The 14801-nt window shown below is 45.6% G+C and overlaps 1 protein-coding gene across 2 annotated transcripts in view; it reads left to right on the top strand.

Moving 5' to 3' along the window:
* Window positions 1-894: 894 nt before the first annotated feature.
* LOC310868230 (rho guanine nucleotide exchange factor 4-like) overlaps window positions 895-14801 on the top strand; it is a 41249-nt gene continuing 27342 nt past the window's right edge. Inside the window, exon 1 of one of the 2 annotated variants that reach the window (XM_083778562.1) lies at window positions 895-1014. Coding sequence is in view for 1 of the 2 variants with exons in the window: in XM_083778561.1 (XP_083634687.1) it covers window positions 11776-11808 (33 nt within the window). In the remaining variant the exon portion in view is untranslated. Of the gene's footprint in view, window positions 1015-11684; window positions 11809-14801 lie in introns of those variants that run through there. The other variant, XM_083778561.1, reaches the window with a different exon arrangement.

Below are 14801 nucleotides of genomic sequence, written 5' to 3'. Positions count from 1 at the left end.
TTGGCTTACCTATGATCATTGATGACTATTTCTATGCATTTGATGTATTGCCTCGTGTTGTCCTTGCTTACTGTAAATCGCTCTGGATTAAAGGTGTCTGCTACAATGCCTAAATTGTTAATGGCTTTATGTTTAGATTTGACATGTGTTTACATTTTCTCCATTTCTCCATTACCAAACGTACCTGAGTAATTGACTCATTGTTGCCGGCTGAATATCATTGTGTGGATGATGAGTCATGGCCGTTTAGTTTTTAAATCTATTCTCCAGGGAACCAAGGATTATATCCTTTGGCTAGAATGTTCAAATCAGTCAGCGCTAACTTCACTTTGACAAAATACTTATTGTCAAAGTGAAAGCTTAAACCCATTTTGTGCGGGAACCCCTTTTGGTGTTAGCTATTGAAAAATAGCAGATCTACAAGATCATAGCTTGTAGGTCTGCTATTTTTGATTAAAGAAAATATATATATAGAATCTGACTCAGGTCAATATAACAAATCCAGCAGTCTTCTGGTCTGCTGCCTGTAACGGTCTGTCATTCAGTGTTGTCGGTTACACTAGTTCCTTTGAGACTCTCGTATTTCTGCCTGGTATCATGTGCTTTTCCAATAGCTCACATAGGTCAATACGGTCTTTTGTTCCCTCCCTCACTTAGCTTGCTTTTCACTGAGGGTCGTCTCCTGACGTCGGTAGTGTGTTTTTCCTGTCACATTAATTTTTGAGTGTCTTTTTCTCCACATTGTGGTGGTATGTTTTCCTATCACATTTTAATGAGTTTCTTCTGTGCTGTAATGTCATTCCAGGGGGGGGGGTTATTTCAGCTGTATTCAAACGTCCTTTTATCATGTGTCTTTCAGCGGTGGTGATGCCTGACGGGCCGGCGGACAAGGCCGGTCTGCACGGAGACGAGCTGGGCAGCGAGGAGGACCTGCTGTACGACGACTTCCGCGGCTCTGGCTCCCGTTTTGGACACCCCGGGGGAGGGGGAGGGGAGCAGCTGGCCATCAACGAGGTAGGACACTAGAGCCTGATGACATGTTTCCTCCTCGCCGTTCGTTAATTTACTACCACGGTTTACTACGAGGTTTGCACACACACACACACACACACACACACACACACACTGCCATAGCGTGTCTACTCTAATCTTTCACGAGCCACAGAATATTTTCTTTATGTGGTTGAAATGTGGAGAGAGGAAGGTTTCTGCTCGACAGTGACAATATCTACAGTATGAATGAGGTTCCAGGGCATTGTGGGCCCACAGCACTTCTTAAGGAGGCTGCCCGCTATAGGGTTTAATCCCGGGATCCCGGGATCCCGGGATTCCGGGCCTCCCGGGTACAGGGCACGCAATCTCGAGGGCTGCCACGGGAACTGGAGCCAGCGGGACCCAAAGTAAATGTTGGCCGCGCGAGCGGTATTTAAATACCTGCGGGCAGGCACGGGGCGGTCAAGATAAAATCAGCGGATCCTGCATCCTCCTGCAATTAACCAGATACAGATATATACACTTTAGCAAAATATGAATGTCTGAGGAGAACGTATAATTTCCTGTCTGCACTAGACAAGCACTGTGGAGTCACTCTCTCCAGAACAGTCATCTTCAGTCAATCATCATTAGTAGCCTCATCAGTCGCTCTGTGAGAAGTGTGTTTTACAGACGGAGCGAGGAGTTTCCTTTCCCCGTGATGGACATTGTCTCTTCTAAACCCCTTTTTGCTTTTGCCTGCATGTGTGCCTCACTCAGAAATAACGTGAAACGGAACACAGTAGCCTAGGCTACAATTTGTTTTATAACCATATACAGTAGCCTATACCCACCAGCACGCAGCGTCTCTCTCTCTCTCTCTCTCTCTCTCTCTCCCCCCAATATAATCAGTGTGTTGTGCACTGGCCGTGCTGGCTATTTTAACACCCAATCGGACTTTTCATGAAGTACAAAGCGAGATGATCACATTCTCAACATTCTCTGCAGCGGAGAAGGGGACCCAGCACTGCTCAAAGGGTGAAATCCCCGTGCTTCGACAGTCACATTTAGTGCAAACTCCTTAAGTGTCACCTTTTCTGAATAGCGTAGTAGCTACGCTAGTATTAATATTTTAATTTAATAATTTAATTGTAGGCTATCTGTTCATATTTCGTTCAAATAAAACGTTTTAAACAAAAAGAATATCACTATTCTTTTTTTTTTTCTCTCCTCTTCGTTCCCGGTGGAACATAAGCTGCTTCCATCTGGTCCTATCCTGTGCAGCATGTTGTGCCTCGCCCCATGTCAGATTTGCCATCTTCAGTTCTGAGGTCACAGTTCTCCGCCAGGTTGTTTTTGGCCTCCCTTGTTTCCTCTTTCCAGGTGGGGTACATCTTAGGGCCACTTTAGGAATGCTGTTATTTTTTCTTTTTTTTAATACTTTTTAACCCACGGTTTTGTAACACATTTTTCACCCCTGTGTCAATCATCTAATGTGATCCTGGGCTCTACACACCCTCCACCAACCTAGTCCCCATATATGGGGGACAAGGGGAGAGCAACGGACTTGAACTCATGCTTCCTTCATGCCTGAGTGTCCAAGTTGCTCCTTTACACCTGACAGGGGGGAGTTTCCCTGGTTGGACGTAGCGCGTGGAAGGAACACGTTATTCCAACCAGTTCCTTTCCCCTCCATCAGGCGCCCCGGCTGGCCAGAGAGAGGCAGTTTAGAGACCAGGATTACTGCATGTTTTTTATGAGGGTACCTACCCTAGGGGACACGGGGAGAACATGCAAACTCTGGACCTTCTAGCTGTGAGGCGACAGCACTACCAACTGTGCCACCGTGCCCCTAGGAATGCTGTTCTGATCCATTCGAAGGACATGTCCGAGCTATCTGAGCCGTCTGTGATTGATTTCCTGTACCACATTGTAACAGTTTGTCTTTGGGTACAGGTCCTCGTTGGAGATCTTTTCTGGCCAAAAGATGCGACATATCTTCCGGAGGCACCCATTGTGGAATGAGTTGATTTTATTCATGTCGCTCTGCACCACTCGCCAGCATTCTGAGCCATACAGCAAAACTGACAGTTTGATCTTCGTTTTTAGGCTGTATTGCTTAGATTTACAGATGGTCTGGAGGCTTGCAAATGTGCTGCGAGCTTTTCCGAGCCTTATACTGATGTCCCTGCTGCACGCATTGTCCTTACTGAGGAGACTTCCCAGATGAAGTACATATGAAGTATCTATACATATAAATGCATTTTGGTGGGAACTTTTTTTCTTTTCTTCAATTTTTTTTTCTGACAGGAATTCCCAAGTGAGCCCGGGAAAAGGTCCGCAAATTCCCGGGAATTAAAATGAGCCAAATCCGGGAAAATATTAACCCATTTTGGGGCGGGAACCTCTTTTGGTGTTTTAACTAAGTAATACTTTAGCTATTTTTTTAAAAAATAAATAAATGCGGCACAAATCTTTGAATATATATTCTTTCAGAGCAAACGTTTTTTTTATTTCTACGTCACGTCAGGCCTAAATGGGTTAAACCCAAATAGATGTATCACATCAGGCCTAAATGGGTTAAACCCAAACAGATGTATCACGTCAGGCCTAAATGGGTTAAACCCAAATAGATGTATCACGTCAGGCCTAAATGGGTTAAACCCAAATAGATGTATCACGTCAGGCCTAAATGGGTTAAACCCAAATAGATGTATCACGTCAGGCCTAAATGGGTTAAACCCAAATAGATGTATCACGTCAGGCCTAAATGGGTTAAACCCAAATAGATGTATCGCAGGGATAGCGGATGTGTGGCAAAATGACTAAAAGATGCGTCTTTTCTGGGACTTTTCTGATTGAATTGAAAACAAACGTCTACATGTGTCTCTGATTGGCCTGACCAAACGTTCCCCTTCTGTGACGCACGCGGAAGCTTGCCTCCTCTGTAATGGCTCCTGAGATACAGACGCCCCAGATACCTGACTGTGATTGGTTTAGGCTGCCGTCCTACCAGCCCGTCCCACTCTCTGGTTGTCACGCAGAATTGCATAATAGCCAAATTCCAATACACCAAATCACAATTTCACCACGATGGAGTGTGAGTGAGCTAGTGGCCGAGATTTGGGGTATTGGAATTTGGCCCATGGCGGATTACGCCGAACCACCTGCCTTCAAAACAATTACTGAGGCTTACGGGGCAATTTCACGTGCTCTGTGGGACGGCGGTTCAGAATGAGATGTACACAGCCGCCCTGCAGGGAGCAAACTCTGTTCAGAATGAGATGTACACAGCAGCCCTCCAAGGGAGCAAACTCTGATGCTTCATTGTTGTGGCTAAATGGTGTGAATTCCTCCACGCCTCTCCTCTCAAACCAACACAATGGAAAGGAGAAGAAGCAAAACTTAATATTCCTTCCTTGTGGTCGCGGCTGTGTGTGTGTGATGTTGTTGCCTCTATAATGGCTTCTGTCGATGGAAGTAAAATGAGTATACCGGTAGTGGTTTAATCTACTTGTACAGTATAGCGTTTTAGTTGAGCAGAAAATATTGTATATTGTTTCACTTCATAAATAAATATTATGCATTGTACATGTTGTTGCACCATTTGCTGGTGTGCTGTTTGCTGGTGTGAACTTACTAGCCTCGACGACCTTACAGGCATTTGCAAAGGCTCAACTTATATGTAATTGTATGTAGACGTAGCACTCTATGTACTCATAGCTTCACTGTACAGATATTCTACAGTTAGCTTGCTTATGACTATTGATGACTGTTTCTATATGTATTTGATGTATTACCATGTCTTGTTCTTGCTTACTGTAAATCGCTCTGGAGTGAGAGTGTCTGCTGAATACCGACAACAGCTGACCTGAATCAATATGATATAGATAAGAGAGCACACTAAAAGGGCAAAAACAACAACACAGGTTTGCTAACGGGATGAAATGGAACACGTCCACAAGAGACAGACTAGAAATGGTTGCCGGTGTCACTTGGCTGAGGAGGGAGACAAGGTGATAAATACAAAGTGCCCAGCGAGGATGCTGGGTTATGTGGTTGTCATGGATGCAAACGGCAGTGCCCAGTGTGATGTGTGGGGCTCCGGTGGAATGTGAATTGCAGAGCGGATAAATCAGCCTCCAGACAGCTCCGTATACAGCATGATAATAGCACTGTGCTTATTGCATGCGTCACCACCGCAGCAGTGCAATTAGACCAGTGGTTCCCAAAGTGGGGTCCTGGGGGACCCCTAGGGGTCCTTGAGGGAGTTCCAGGGGGGCGGCGGTGGCTCAGGGGTAGAGTGCCTGGATGGTAACCGTAAGGTTGCCAGTTCGAACCCGGGCTCCCCCAGAGTTACTGTCGAAGTGTCCTTGAGCAAGACACTGAACCCCTAATTGCTCCCGATGTGCTAGTTGGTGCCTTGCATGGTTTCCGCTGCCATCGGTGTATGAATGGGTGAATGTAATGCACAATCTCTGTAAAGCGCCTTGGATAAAGGTGCTATATAAATGCACCATTTACCATTTACCATTTATGGGTGTGAGATCGACAAAATAACGTTTTAATTAAGGTAGTGTAGAGTAAAAGTACAATATTTGGACCCGAGATGTACAAATACTTCAAAATTGTACTTAAGTACAGTACTTAAGTAAATGTATTTAGTTATACTTTCCACCACTGGAATTCAGTAAAAGCTCAATGTAATCCAGAAGTACATGTGTTAGTGTCGCATGTGGTTGTGTTCAGTGGTCTAGAGAGGGGGAGCAGCTGTCCACTATCTGTGTGTACATGCAGGGCTTTGACTGAGGGGGTGCTGTTGAGTTATGTTTGGCTGAGAGACACACAGGCATGTTTGTGAGAGTGCATGCAGTCACATTGCAGTGAGCCTCATTCATCAATGGAGTGTATATTCTGAGCGTGGGTTTTGGCATATGCCCACGTATCAAGTGATGCTAGACCGATTCACAGAGGCTTTCCTGGGTGCGGCCATTACTGAGGTGTACCATTAACCCCCTGAATGCCAAGACTACGTCAAGCCCATAGACTGCCATGTTAATTGACGTAGTAAATCAACAAATCCCTCCAAGCCAATGACGTTATCTGCGTAGTAGACGTACTGCCCTGTCAGTACGTCTTTTTATAACAAAATATTGCAATTGTTTGACATTCTTTTAATTATTTTTATGTAATCTACCAAAAACCGGCCGAAACCCGCGCGATCGTGCACTATCGTGCACGCAAAAAATGTGATATTTTGGGATGTTCCTGGCCGTTTTTAAGCTTAATCTGACTAAGTTATGACAAAGCTAATGTTAGTTTAGCAATCCGGACGACCAAGCTATAAGCTAGGGGTCAAATTAGCTTCCTTTGTTTACCTCGTTTGACAGGAAGTGATTTAGCCAGATTTAACACTTTTGTCAAAATCAGAATAATGGAACGTTACTGCCATCAAGTGGAACCTCTGGGTATTACTTTGAAATCGAAAGTAAAACGTGATGTATTGTATTTAGATCGCTGATCCCTCTTATTGCATTAAAATGACGAATTAAGAAATGGGGCATTGGCCAGCATTGGCCAGATTTGGCGACTTTTTGAATGGCAATCGAAAAATGTGAGATATGACCACAATGTCACGAAATGTCTCATTTTATAGCTCCAAGTCACTACTTTACAATGAAAAAATAATTATGATTATAGCTTGTTCCATCGTTTACTTATAAGCTTTTTAGTAGACCTTGGTTTCAGTGATAAGTCAAACCAAGGTGTACTAAAGTGCTTATAAGTAAACGAAGGAACATGCTAGGAACATATTTTTCGGTGTAAACTAGAGATGTGCAGCTTTAAAATGAGATATTTCGTGACATTGTGGTCATATCGCACATTATTCTATAGTCATTCAAAAAGTCAGCCAAAGTTGGCCTAAGGCACAATAAGATGATATTAAGGGTGGCCATAAGAGGGCGCAACAGCACTGATTAGCTACACCTGGCCTACGGAGCACCTGCTCATGGATTACACCTCAGTAATGGCCGTGGCCAGGGCACCCCTCTGTGAATCGGTCTATACAGCCGATCCCAGCGTAAATTTGGTCGGAGCTTTGATAAAATAATGTCAAAAATAACCGCCATTTAAATAACACGCCCTTAAATATTCTCGATGCGGCCCGATTTTGTGACATGGACAGCAGCTGGAATACGATCAAACAAACGTTGGAAAGCCAATAAGGAAAGAGTTTCTCAACACCTCTCGCCTCGCTGCCTGTAATGTACGTGCGCTCGCACACGCACGCGCACACCTGTGCAGTGTGCATTTTCTCACACTGCATTATTCCATGTGGGCACAACCTTTTGTCGGCTAGTAGGCTACACATGAATGATCACACATCACAATTACAACGAATTTGCTAGTGGATCCTCCTCAAGGACCCCACTGGTTTGGTCAGTGACCACGCAGGTGATCGTGCACATGTGCTTGTGTGTGTTGTGAGGACCTGCATGGGGAGGTTTCAGCTGCAGATTGAGGTCAATCCCACAGAGAGGTGAGACCTAGAACGCCTCAGTGGGTTCACTGGGTCAGCCTCGGAGCAACCGCTTTGAGCTCTATATAGATGTACTTCAGCATACAATGAATAGTGAAAATAGCAAATATACAAGCTCACATAGTGAGCTTGTAGATTTGCTATTTTCACACAATTGTTTCTTTCAATTGTCGCCTATCTTTTACTTTCTCTAATAACCTATAAAACTTGAAAAAAAAACTACAGTTGTCCTTTAAGTCATGGATTAAAGTTCTAGTTGTCTTGGCGACTGAGCTGTGTTGGTTTCCATAGAAGCCTTTATGAAGGTAATAGGTCACACACGGAGTGGCAAGAACGAGTTTTCTTTTATAAACGTTTCCGCTAAACCAGCCTTTTGTCCGTGCTGTTTCCATAGAAGCCAGCATGTGCCCAGCGTTGTGTGTTTGTGTGTACCACATTTGTGATGATTTGATTAGCTGAATGTTGTGTGTGAGTGTGTGTGTGTGTGTGTGTGTGTGTGTGTGTGTGTGTGTGTGTGTGTGTGTGTGTGTGTGTGTGTGTGTGTGCGTGTGGAGCTCCTTTTCATACTGTACAAATTAGGACTTGGCCATACAACATTTTTAGTTTTTTTTTTTTTTTTTTTTTTTTTGCTTGGTTTACAGTAAGTGGTTCATGGGCTGAACTGTACCTGCATGTCATGACCAGTGTTCATTTTGACAGCAAATGTTGTATTAGTTTTAGTTATAGTCTTTTGAATAAAATGTAATTTTGTTTTTTAGTTAGTTAGTTAGTCATCCTAAGAGTTGTAGTTTTTGCCTAGTTTTAGTCGACTACATATATATATATATATTTTTTTTTTTTATATATATTTTTTTTTCAATAATATTTGTATTGATTTTTACATTTTATGACAAAGACAAAACAGAAAAAAGACAGACAGCTCAGACACGTTGCAGAACAAAGGACACAGATATACACTCATACCTACATCGAGCCATCCTACTATGAATGTCTGTCTGTCTGTCTGCATGTGTGTGTGTACGGTTGTAATGCCTTGTAAAACCTTTGACCCACCGACTTCAAATTCGACATCCGCGTTCCACCCCCCGACAGGGAGTGCAGTGCCCGGTATCGAGTCGGTCGGACCCACGGTTCTCCAGAACCACCACAAAAGTCTCTGGTCAGGCTCTGCCAGTGGGCCTAATCAGCCTAAATCCCCTCACTTGTGCAATTTCCAGCCTCTGCCTCAGCCAATTGATTGCCATGGCAACCCCACACCTGCCAATATAATAATTGATTACTTCACCAATCCACTTTTCACAGTCAGTTTGCACTATTCACACACAGGCAGACAGACAGATACAGAGGTCTCCATGTAGGACAGACAGTTACAATTGGTGCTATGACGACAGGGACGACATACTACAGATATCTCCATATACAGTATGACAACGGCTATGGTTCCCAAGTTGCATCGTTCCCAAGTAGGCCGGTGCCCGACGGGCACGTACAAGTCTAGTCAAATAAAATACAAAAACAACATACATTATGGACCAACGACATTTCTTTTTTCTTATAATCTTTATCCCATCATTTTGCAAGCCATTTTTTCACCAGTGTCAATTATCTAATGTAATTTGTAATCCTGGGCGCCACACTTCCTCTGCCAACCTGGGGACTGACCTCATGCTTCCCTCTATGCATGAGGAGTCCAAGCTGCTTCTTTTCACCAGACACATTTCATTCGTCAATGTTTCCTTCTTTACTTGAGGTTTGATTAAATCTAAATCCAGGCTAAACACGACACGATTAAAAAAGATTCAACTTGATATATATATATATATATATATATATCTTGCCGTGGATAAAATCATGTTGATGCCTCTATAGTTAGATCAAGGTGATATCGTCTTTCAATGGAGGCACATTCACACCCCAGATGTGCTTCATCACTCCCTCTCCTCTTTCGCACAAAAAATGCACGGCTGCTCTCTCTCTCTCTCTCTCTCTCTCTCTTTCTCACACACAAACACACGCACACACGCACACACACGTGCATGCACGTGCACATTTCACTTGGGAGCAGTGCATTCATTCTGCATGGCCTCCAACAGCCTCTCTCTCTCTCTCTCTCATCCCATCCCCCTCCCTCCCTGGGGTTGCTAAGGCCCTGCCTCAACCACTCACGTATCCAGGATACGTTGCCGCACTCTCAACCCCCTGATTGGCTGCCGAGCCGTACGTGAGGGAGGGTGGGTGTGGAGGAAGAAAAAAAAGGAATGGAATTGGTTGGGGAGGGGCGGGGCGGTGGGGGGGAAGGGGGGGAGGGGGGGGGTGTAGAAAAAGGAAAAACAATCAAAGAGAGAGAGAGAGAGAGAGATACTCTGAGTTGGATGGATGTGTGTAGCAGTGCAGAGCCAGGCTCGACACCGAGCCGCATCATAGCTACACTTGAAAGGGAGATAGAGAGAGAAAGAGAGAGAGAGAGAGAGAGAGAGAGAGAGAGAGAGAGAGAGGGGGAGAGGCAGGACGATAAAAGTGATAGCGAACGTACGGGGAGGGAACAACAATGAGGTGAGAACGTCGAGAGGTCGGAGCGATCGAGGAGGAGGAAAAACCAAAGAGACATAAAAAAAAAAACCCGGCGAGCGAGCGTTGCAGACAACCGGCCGGCACAGCCAGCCGACCAACCAATCCCTGGAGGAGAGAGAGAGAGAGAGAGAGAGAGAGAGAGAACGAGCCCGGAGGAACGAAGGAGGAGAGAGAGAGGGAGAGAGAGAACGACAGAACGAGCCCCAGGGGAACGAAGGAGGAGAGAGAGAGAGAAGTGGAAGAATTAGAAGAAGAGAGAGAGGAGGAGCTGGAGGAGGAGAAGGGATGGGGATCAGTAACGACGCAGCATCCCGTCTTCAGTCTCGCCTCCTGACATCCTGACAGCACCACGGGGGAAGAAGAGAGCGCGTTCAGAACCACGGACTAGAGAGGACTCGACGTGCTCTATAGAAGAAAGAGAGAGAGAGAAACGGAGAGGGGGACAAAAGAGAGCGTCTCGGACATAATCAACGCAGACTTCCCATTAAGCGGCCGGCCGGCGATACGTGGCCATCCCCCCCCCGGGGCGTGATCGTAAGCAGAGGCGCTAGCGTACCACACAACACCGGGGAGTGGCAAAGTGGCAGCAGAGCGCGACGCCACGCGCAGCAGCAGCAGCCGAAGAGACGCGGCGGGGAGGAAGAGGAGGAGGGGCGGGGGAGCGGCATCGGATCGCGGCGGCGGCGGCGGCCGGAGAGGTGGAGGAGTGGTGGGGGGTGGGGTGGCGCTACCGGCAGGGGTCGCGGGGGCAGCCGTGTGGTGCGGGGGGCACCACCACCACCACCACCACCACGCCGCGGCGGCGGCGGTTCTGAGGGACCGCGGCGGGGGCCGGCGGGGGGCCGCGAGGGGCGAGGAGGAGGAGGAGGAGGAGCGGGAGGACGGAGGAGGGGAGGAGGCGGCGGGAGAGAGGGTTGCCCTCATGGCTCGCGGCGACGGGGGCGGCGGAGGCTCGGGCCGCTGGGGGCGGCCCCGGGCGGGCCTCCTGAACACGCTGCTGCGCTGCAACCTGGACCCCGAGACGCAGAAGGTGGTGGTCTTCTTCATCATGATGCTGCTGGTGGTCATCAACGTGGTGCTCATGTTCCTGCTGGGCTTCCAGTAGAGCGCGCCCACACGCACACACACACACACACACACACACACACCAGTGTTCATTTTGTATTTTGACTAAGACTAAGATTTTTGATATTTAGTCGACTAAGACTAAACAATTTCAGACCAAATAGGACTAAATCTAAATGGTTTGTTCAAAAGACTAATTCAGAATTTGCTGTCAAAATTAACACTTAAGACTAAAAGACTAAAATTTTGATATAGACTAAACAATTTCAGACGACTAAAACTAAATGGTGTTATTCAAATGACTAAGACTTTGACAGAATTTGCTGTCAAAATACAGAAGACACAAATACACACACGCATATAATATATATATATACACACACGCAGAGGACAGGACAGTCGGACGACTTAAACGCGCACGAACAGACACTTGCGTACCCGGGCGTCGCGAGAAGAGGCACTGCGCGCGCCCCCATGTGTCTGGTCGTCTGGAGAGGAGGACGAGACACGGAGAGACAGAGAGAGACATCCTGTTGTTTAGAGAGGAGAGACAGAGAGAGACAGAGAGAGACATCCTGTTGTTTAGAGAGGAGAGACAGAGAGAGACGGAGGGAGACAGAAGACTAATGGGCGTCTCTGGTGACTGCGGAGGGACACAGGTAAAGCACCGGGCGCTATAGTCTCTCCACCACATCTGTCTGTTGTCTGCCTGCCTGTTGTCTGCATGGTTCTGCCTCCATACATGTGTGTGTGTGTGTGTGTGTGTGTGTGTGTGTGTGTGTGTGTGTGTGTGTGTGTGTGTGTGTGTGTGTGTGTGTGTGTGTGTGTGTGTGTGTGTGTGTGTGTGTGTGTGTGTGTGTGTGTGTGTGTGTGTGTGTGTGTGTGTGTGTGTGTGTGAGGGTGTGTGTGTGTGTGTGTGTGAGGGTGTGTGTGTGTGTGTGTGTGTGCGTGTGTGTGTGACGATCCCAACAATATGTTTGTTAAAGGATTAGTTCACCCTGGAAATGTATCATCACCCATGAAGTCTTGAATTCATGGAGATTCCTTTGTTTTTGTCGCATTCCTAAGCCAATAATTTCAGGACAGTCTGCCGGGTTTAATATGTATGTACGTTTTGGGGTTTGGGGAGGCGTGTAACTATCTCAGTGGTGCTCAAACTATTTAATGTCAAGGGCCGCAAAACATTATATGTATTTGGCTGCCGACCATCTGAAAATATGTTGTTCCAGGGACCCCCCAAAAGGAAATATTTGAGTTAAAAACGTTTGCTCTGAAAGAATATATATTCAGAGATTTGCACCACATTTTCACGATTAAAAAAAAATAGCAGATCTACAAGCCCGTAGCACAGCACTCGGTGCCGCGCTATGAGCTTGTAGATGTGCTATTTTTCAATAGCTAAAGTATAACTATATAATATTATGCTTAAAACACCAAAAGAGGTTCCCGTTCATAGTTTCCATGGAGATGTGTTGTATTTGAGACATCATATCACAACACTCAATTGGATTGCCTTCGATAGGACTTTGACACTAGAATTTGTTAAAAACCATTAGACATGCATTTGACACAGATTCCTGAGGCTGCACAAAGCTCTGTGTACGTGTGTTCTGTAAGTGAACACTGGACTCGCCTTGATTGACGATGTCTCGGAAATGTTTCTGTTTGCGTCTGAAAGTAAAACCTTGAGAAGAAATATGTTAATGAACAGTGAATAGTAGCCACGTTGTTATTCGTGTGGCAGCCATTTGGCGCTCATGCCAAACTCATTACCCAGGTGCTGCTACACTATGTGATATGGTCAATTAGAAAGTAAACCAAGGTCTACAACATCAATCTACAATCAAGACAAATGGAGTCTGTACACTCGGACCACAGACTATAGGCCGCTAGATACTCCAAACCTTTTCGGGAGAAATAAACAGACATTGTTATTTCTGCAAACCGCATATGACAAATATAACCTCGAAAACAACATTTAGTCTACATGTTGTGAGTAGCCTACATTTGTATACAATTAGTTGGAATGTACCTTTAGAAGACAATGGCAAGGCGTCAACGGGTGCAGGGAGAGGTGGGAAGATCATTAGACGAGTGGGGGAGAGAGTGGCCGATCAAATCTCATCTAGTAGTAGATGAGATGAGTTCAGACATGCTAGTGTTAAGTAGTAGTTTAATATATATATATATCCATGGGAGGATGATGATCTTAGAGTATATATTAATAGAGAAGGAACCGGGAGGAAACCCTGAGGCCAAATGGACATAGTGGCCCAATTTGGCACACGTTCATGTTATTGGGGCAATGACACATGAACGCTGTTTCATACATGAACGCGCGCAAATGGCGCAATGATAGTCAACGGCACAGCGCGTTCACGATTTGGCCCAATCCATCCCAGAAAGCACTCTGTTCCTACCCGGAAGGAGGAGTGAAATTGTGAAAATTCTTCTTCTTCTTCTCTTTTTTTAACCTGCACAAAAGCTGCACGAACCAGGAATAACCACACAGGACTGATTTACGCAGGACAACCATTCTCAACCTTTTTCATTTCAACATATATCCCAGTTGGATATTATGCTTTAGGGCACAGACCCCCACATTTGTTTCTTTTCTTTTGTATCTCTAGGTCCCAATCTAGTTCTACACTGTAAGATTCTCTGCCTTAATTAAACTTAATTCATTCATTCATCGGGCCAGGCCATTTCGGTTCCCTTTGACCTCTCAGAGGTCCATTGGTGAAAATGTCAAATAATATAAGAAAGAGAAAATAGTGAAAATAGATCTGCTATTTTCTTCACAATATTTATCTGTGGAACTGAGTCAAACAAAATGGAATGCCTCAACTATACTCTACATTTCAAGTGCCTATCAGGGCGAGGGGTCCCCAGTTCAAATGATTATTTATGGGGGCCTTAAAAGGTTTATAACCAGTGATGTAGGGTTAAAAAGATCTGATTGCGTTACCGTCTGGGCCTAAGTCAATTCCGAGAATCCATGGTCTGTTTTGAATAAGACCCGATCAGAGTCAGAGGTGTGTAGGACCCAAGCGCAGGACAATGGCAGAGGATGAGGCAGACACAAGGCAGGTCGAGTGCACGGTGGTTTATTAACCAAAAACCAGGTACAGGAACAAAACACAGGAAACACGAGGAAACTAGGGATAACTAGACAAAGTGCCAATCGGCACAGGTCTCCACCAGGGCAGGTCAGGTTGTGGCCTCATGGTGGCGCTATAACAGGCTGTTGAGGAAGATTTGGGCCGGAGGTTCGTGTTGGAGGGATGCAGGTACAATGTTTTTCCATGTGTGCATACATAAGTTGTATACAGATCGATGCAGTTATAGCTAAAAACAGGAATTGGCCTGTTATAGCGCCACCGTGAGGCAGATTTTGAGGAAAAAATTGTGGCATGTCGTCCTCGGCCTAGTGAAAATGTGCGTGTATAATTTAACGGAAATTGCACACTGTGTTTGTGATTTGTGGCCTTTTTTCGAAATGGACGAATCATGTGAGCTTTGGAAGCCAATCTTAGCCAATCAGGATGGAAGATGGGAAATGGTGCCGCTCCGTGTTGATCACATGACTATGGAGATCATGTGTACCGATTTGCGTGAAATTTGGATAAAATCTGAAGGAGTAATAATAGAA

This window comes from Protomyctophum parallelum (genome assembly GCF_964188405.1).
Source record: "Protomyctophum parallelum genome assembly, chromosome: 12".
NCBI lineage: Eukaryota > Metazoa > Chordata > Actinopteri > Myctophiformes > Myctophidae > Protomyctophum > Protomyctophum parallelum.
The sequence above is the reverse complement of the archived record's forward strand: the minus strand, read 5'-3'. Positions and strand labels throughout refer to the sequence as shown.